The 6448-nt window shown below is 39.7% G+C and overlaps 1 protein-coding gene across 9 annotated transcripts in view; it reads right to left on the bottom strand.

Annotated features, from left to right (window-relative positions):
• Positions 1–807: 807 nt before the first annotated feature.
• The window catches only part of LOC108141413, a 38149-nt gene continuing 32508 nt past the window's right edge, over positions 808–6448 (bottom strand). For 4 of the 9 annotated variants that reach the window (XM_017264777.2, XM_017264778.2, XM_017264784.2 and 1 more), the window contains 7 exons: positions 6022–6131; positions 5794–5916; positions 4986–5053; positions 4152–4924; positions 4013–4087; positions 3670–3783; positions 808–3606 (listed from right to left, as the gene is read on the bottom strand). In XM_017264777.2, coding sequence (XP_017120266.1) covers positions 3528–3606; positions 3670–3783; positions 4013–4087; positions 4152–4924; positions 4986–5053; positions 5794–5916; positions 6022–6131 — 1342 coding nt within the window. In that variant the 3' untranslated portion in view covers positions 808–3527. Of the gene's footprint in view, positions 3607–3669; positions 3784–3904; positions 3933–4012; positions 4088–4151; positions 4925–4985; positions 5054–5793; positions 5917–6021; positions 6132–6448 lie in introns of all 9 variants that reach the window. The other 5 variants (XM_017264780.2, XM_017264781.2, XM_017264785.2 and 2 more) reach the window with 3 other exon arrangements.

The following is a 6448-nucleotide window of genomic DNA, read 5'->3' as shown; positions in this document are numbered from 1 at the left end:
ACAATAAAAACGAAGCCAGAGAGAGAGGAGAATTGCTTTCGGTGTTTATTGTTGTGGCTGCAAAGCGTCAACGGAGGGCAACGCTTGGTTTCACATTACCCCCAGCTTCCGCTGACAGACCGAATGTCAAGCAGCCAAACAACCAAACAACCGAACAACCAAACAACCAGACAACCAGTGAAGCGATCAGGCGGACGAGGAGCGAGAAAATCGCATTTGGAAAATGATTTTTTGGACTAAACTGCGATTGCCCATAAACAAGTGTAAATTGAGCTGGAAAAGCGGAAAACGCTGCCAAACGCAACCAACGCATCCGATTTCAGGCAGCGGCAAAAGGTCGAGAGCAGGCCGATTTATTAACAAGACACTGCGAACGCCTTGGCATTTTGCATTGTGCTCGTAATTACGAAACAACGCAGCAGCCAGCAGATACAGATAGAGATACAGATGTATCTACGCCCCATTAGCTCATCCTCCTCACTCCCGCAACGCAGCAAGTGTTAATTGAGCTGAACCAGAAAAAAAAGGTGGAATAGGAAAACTGGGAAAAAAGGAAATGCTCGCTGACCCAAGCAGCTGGAGGTTTCCTTTTATTTATTTTCTTTGTTTCTTTACCTGAAGATACTTTCTTTGGGGCGATAGGGTTAGCGCTAAGGACAATTCATTGATAATGACTGGCGCCAGCTGGTTGGCGGCTCACTTAGACAAATTGATTACTAATTGGTTTGTCAGGGCGGCAAGAAGAGAGGCAGATAACTTAGGAATAACCCAAGGACCAAGGACCAAGAACCAAGGAACAAAGACCAGTTAAAGTGTTGAATTAAACTTTATTGGATGTAATTACAATTTTACAGAAACTGGAAAGTCGTTTTACAATATATATATATATAACTCTATGTTTTGTTTGTTTTGGGGTGTATCTGTGTCTGTACATATATAATACGTTGATTTGTTAAACATTCTTTAGTTTTGCGAATATATGTGTATAGTTCATGCTAAGTATCCCATACAAGTAAGGTATAATATTTAAAAAGATTACACGCTAGGTATATTTCGCTTAAAAGTTTAGTTAACAGTTTCATATCCGTTCCTATTTGCTGGTCTACTAAGCTGAAAGTCGGAAACAAACATTTCAATTGGATGAATTTTGGATTTCTTGGGACAAAGTTTGGTTTGATGGTTTGTTGTTTAGTTAGCTAGTTGAAGTTGAAGTTAAAGAATAATGCTTGCTTCGTACATGCGCCGCACTTAGAAGTTCTATTAGGACGAAGATAGGTATAAAATTATCTAACAGATATGTGAGTACCAAATATCCGGTTATCCAATTACATTATCTATATTAGTTTTTCGTATTGTATAGAGTTACGTTAGATATCAACAATTTTGGTGTTGCATTAGATTAAGTTCAGTTGAAGAAAAATAAGTTCAAACAAAACTAGGCCCTACCGCCACTTCGATATATAGATACATGGTCTGTTATAGGTATTTATAATTGTTTGTTAGATTTAAGTTTAGTTTTAGTGCCAATTGGCTTAAGGTACTTAAGTTTTCTCTGCCTTTTGGCCTCCCTCTATCTAAAAAGACTTTCTTCCATTAAAACACACTCAGGTTGCTACTTTGAGGTTTATAAATTGTGTGTATGTGTATTTTTTTTTTTTTTAATTTTTTTGTGAGCCAGAGTGTGTTTTGTGTGTGAGTGTGTGTAATATGTGCAAATATTGCAATTAATTGGATTTAGTATTCAGCTGGTAAATGTCTAACACCCTGCCTAAACAGTTAACAAAATTGATTGCAATTCTTAAGTCAGTTGAGTAGTGAAATCGTATTTAGTCTTCATTTCGAATCAGTTTATCAGATTTATACATAGTTAAGTTAGAGCAAAATGCAATCAAAGTTTCGTAGAGTAATATAATAGTGCGAATTAAGTATAATAGTTCGTAGTTAAATAGTTAACAATGTGATAGATCCTAAATCCCACCCACCCTCAACAGCTGCGTTTCCGGTTGTGACAAATAATCGTTGGCTAGAAGTCAATTTACAGCCCATTTGCACATTTCGCACTTGAAGATGCTCTCTTTGCACTTGGGATTTTGTGAGTTTTTGTCATTTACTTTGTGGTTTTTTGGGACTGCTAGAGGTAAGTGTCTCTTTTCCAATGTGCTGGACACACGGATTCGAGCTGGTGTATGTACATTCATCGTCCAAACGCCGCCTGTGTTTATTAATTCGAACTTGAACGATGCTTTCAAAATTGTTTCTTGCGTTATCGTATCAGTATCGGCTCTTTCTATATTATATATATATTGTATATTTGTAAGTATATATGTTCTTGTTGGTATGTTATGAAAGCTAACAATGTGGACGGACAAAAATAATTTACAAAAATTCATTTATTGTTACATTTAGTTAAAAAACTTTTCTCTCTTGCATGTTTTGGTTTCTTGGCTGTGTCTTCAAGCAGTTAAGATTGACTGGCGCCATCAATCAGTTGGGGGAAGCAGCAGCAGAAAGTCGAAAATTACAGATATCTGGCTGACTGACCTCAGATTTGGTTGTGTTTTCGGGGGCTCAGTATCCCATCCACTTTTTGATTTCATCTATCATTAGCTAAGCTTAGTCTAGGTAGTCTGATAAATTGAGACTTATTACACATTATGGTAGCAGTAAGTACTTGCGTATTAGAAATTAGAATAGGGTTTGTTTTCTTTGAAACATGATAGATTGGTAGCTGCTGCGCACTACACACGAATCTGATTTTAGAAATCAACAACAACTTTTGGACTTTCCGTAGAGTCTTATGCTTAAAACTAAAGAGCAGTTAGCAACTAGTTAGGATCGAGGATTAATGCTTTAGGTTTTCGTTTTCGTTTTTTTCTTTTTTTTCATTTTAGATTTTGCTTTAGAGACAAGCTTAGTCGCATCGCAGAGCTTGGTAGTACGTTAAAATAGACTAGAATATAGTTAGTTAGGCAATATCTATATACAAATGTAACTATTTAGAGGCATACACATGCATAATATTGGTTTAAATTGTATATATATATATATAATATGTATATATTGCAGGCTACATTTTTCACTACAATTGGAGTTAAAAAGTTTTTCAAAGGCTTCAGTAATAAGTTCTTTCGAGTTGACAAATGGAAAAATTGTGTTCTCATCATCTCCCTGGAGTCCGATCTTCGGTTAAGATAAGGTTTAAGTAATACCTAAAAAGACCTCTAACCTAAGCTACGTTCACTTCGAAAACAATGTGTGTGTTGCTATCTTTGTGTTTCTTAAAATTCGTTAGGCAAATGAATCAAAGTAGTGCAGGTAGTTGCTACTAATACAGAGTGTGTGTTGTTGTTGTCTGTGTTAGAGAGAGTGTTTGAAACAAAGTTCCACTACAGAGGTGCTCGGGATTGTTTTTCCAAATCGGAACAATTACGAAAGTAGAAAGTTTCACTCGGTTGTTAAAGCTATTCATAAATTCTTATGGAACAGTGCAGCCATGTTCCTATGTTAAAAATTCACTCAGTTGACCCTCACTGATTGGATTGTATTTGGTATAGATTGTTGTTGTTTCTGCTCGCACTGGTGTTGCCACTGCTCCGAGCAGAAATGCTGTCAAAATAGGTAATTAAATTAACGATTTATGTGAGGGTATAATGCATTGTGTAGACTTACTTATTTTCGTGGCACACCAACATTTCCTGCTGCCCTTGAAACTGCAAGTTTTGAAGGTATTCCGCCCTGCGTTGGTGCACCAGCTTCTCTTTTTCGGCTCGCTCTTTCTGTAGTCTGTGCGGTGGAACAATATTTATTTTAATAACAGGTAATCTAAGCAAACTACATACTTAAAAATGAATAACATAATTAAAAGTTAACAAAAGTAAAGCATAACCAGATCACACATTCTTACCAAAGTCGTTAAATTGCCATCCCAAATGCTTGCGTGCAATTACATTACCCATGAGTTAGCTTATCAACAAATTAAGCCTAATTAGTTCGATCAATTAGTGGTACTTACTTGATGCGTGATTGTCTCATAAACTGTTGGATTTTTCTGGCAGCTTGATTCTGGGTGGACTGTGAGTAGGTTCGCCTGGTAAAGGAATTCGAAATAAGTTAACAATTGTTTGGCACAGATCGAGGGTTATGCCACTCACTTCAAGGGACCCGAAGGACTCGTTTCCTTGGGCGTGCTGGGCTGTGAGCCCAGCTCGTGCAGCTGCTGCTGATCCTGCTTGTAGTGATCATAGAAGCTGGACAGGCACTGCGAGTTGCTGCTCACACTGCCGTGATCACTGGAGCTGCCCAGGCCTAGGCCGCTCTTCTTGAATCGCTTGTTGCGCCGATAGGAGCGATAGCCATGCTGGATGACCAGGGCGGCGTTGGTCATCTGCCTGTAGTAGGCATACTGCTTGTACCGCCTGTAGTAGTTCTGAATGACAGTGGCGGCACTGCGCTCCTTGTTCTGCTCCTCGAGCTTCTGGCGGCCCTTGTACGAGCGGTAGGCCTTCTGAATGCACTTGGCCGCCTCGTACAGCTCCCTTTGCTCCGTGTCCGTGAGCGTTAGCTTGGAGAAGTCCGCCTCGAAGGGATACTGCGAGATGCTGGAGGCGTGCAGGAACTCCGTCAACTGCTTCGTCGATGGCGGCGGACTGGGTGAGCTGACAGAGGGATCTGTTCCCAGTATGGAATAGCTGGCAGGCGACTGCAGCGGTCCCGAACTGGCCGGACTCAGGCTGGAGCAGGGTGTGCTGACATCGTGATAGCGATAGCCATGATCATGGAAGTCAAAGCTAAAGTCGCTGTCGAAGTGTGTATTGGGCAGCGAATCGAGCAGCGGATCCATAAAGCTATCCGTTAGCGCCGAGGATTCGGATGTCAATGGTTCTGTCAAGGGACTGCCCAGCACCATCATTTCATCGGCTTCATTCTGAAGGGTTTAAATATATATTTATTATATATCAAGTATTTAAGTACTAAATCTAGCCCACCTTAATCCTTTCCGGCATGGCTGCTATTATGTGCTCCGCTAGTGTCAGCACTTTGGCATCGGAATCCCCTGAAAATAGGCCAAAACCGTTTACAAAACTAGTTCCAAACATCGGGATTCATACGAATACATGGCAAACGAGTCTACATAGTTAAATTGGACACCGTTATGTACAAATTTACAGTTTCACATCATTTTCTTTGCAACCTTAAGCTCAATTAGCCAAAAGCATCTAATTGAGCCCAAATTTACAAAAGCTACGTTTATGACTCTCCAAATTGATCACGATAAACAGAGTCGTTGGACACGGTTAGGTTAACTATTATTTGTATTTTACACACCGACAAGCATTGACTTTTGTGTTTAGAGAGTGTTTAGCTAGCTATTTACATACACCTCGGATTTATATTTACAAATTACAACGATCAATTCGTGGTTAATTGGGCGGCCAGTGTTTTGTTAGTTGAAAATTATACGTAATCGGTTAAATGTAGACATCGATAAAAGCGCACATTTAGGGCGCACAACCAGCAACCAATATTAATAACGAACATTTACATTGATTAAACGAGAACGAGCTCCCCGCCCCCCAAATACACATGAGTACATATAGTATAGTAGTAACAACAAACAGCAATAGCAACAACAACAACGTCAACAACATCGATATCCAGCCCCATATGGTTAGTATGATTTTAGCTACAGTACAGATTACGGGTGAGATTGTTACGGGTTGGCAGACTGAGATTGAGTTTGGATTGAGAGTGGAGTGGAGTGTAGCTGGGCAGGATCCGTCTGCCATCACTGACCTACAACGGCATCGGGCAGGGCCAAGTCATTGCCAATGGTCACGTCGGTCGCGCTCGTCGAGTTGTCGTCGCAATCGATGTCTTTGTCGTGCACGGGACTCGATTCGCCCGTGGATACCTCGCCTAGTTTGAATTTACCGAGAAAATTTGAGCATTTGTTTGATTCCATATAACAGTCTATAACTAGGAATACGCTTCATCATGCTGAAACTGATCCCCCGCACTTACAGAGGGCAAAGTCCATCTTCCGCAGCGGCGACAGCAGACAGTTGGTCCCAGTCAGCGAGTCCAGCGGCGAGTCAACGCCCAGCGCATAGTTGTCATGGCTCTCAAAGTTACTGGAATATAAATAATTCATTTAGTATGAGTCGTCAAGACTGATTTGGTATACATCTGCGGTCAAAATAATAGTAGTGCGACAATGTGAAGTACTCAAAAATATACCTTTAGGGCATAAGACGACTTTTCTTTTAATATATCATAATGCTTACTTATCAGTAAACAAATTTTGTATTAAAAACGTTTATTGATGCTTTAGTTTTTCAAGGCATTTTCATTACACTGAAGTAATTGAATTTAAAATAATTTTAACATTACAAAAATACAACCAAAATAAAAAATTCAAAATTTGCTTGCAATATTTTTGTATTTTAGA

Source organism: Drosophila elegans, unplaced genomic scaffold (genome assembly GCF_018152505.1).
Source record: "Drosophila elegans isolate 14027-0461.03 unplaced genomic scaffold, ASM1815250v1 contig_183, whole genome shotgun sequence".
NCBI classification, from domain to species: Eukaryota; Metazoa; Arthropoda; class Insecta; order Diptera; family Drosophilidae; genus Drosophila; species Drosophila elegans.
The sequence above is the reverse complement of the archived record's forward strand: the minus strand, read 5'-3'. Positions and strand labels throughout refer to the sequence as shown.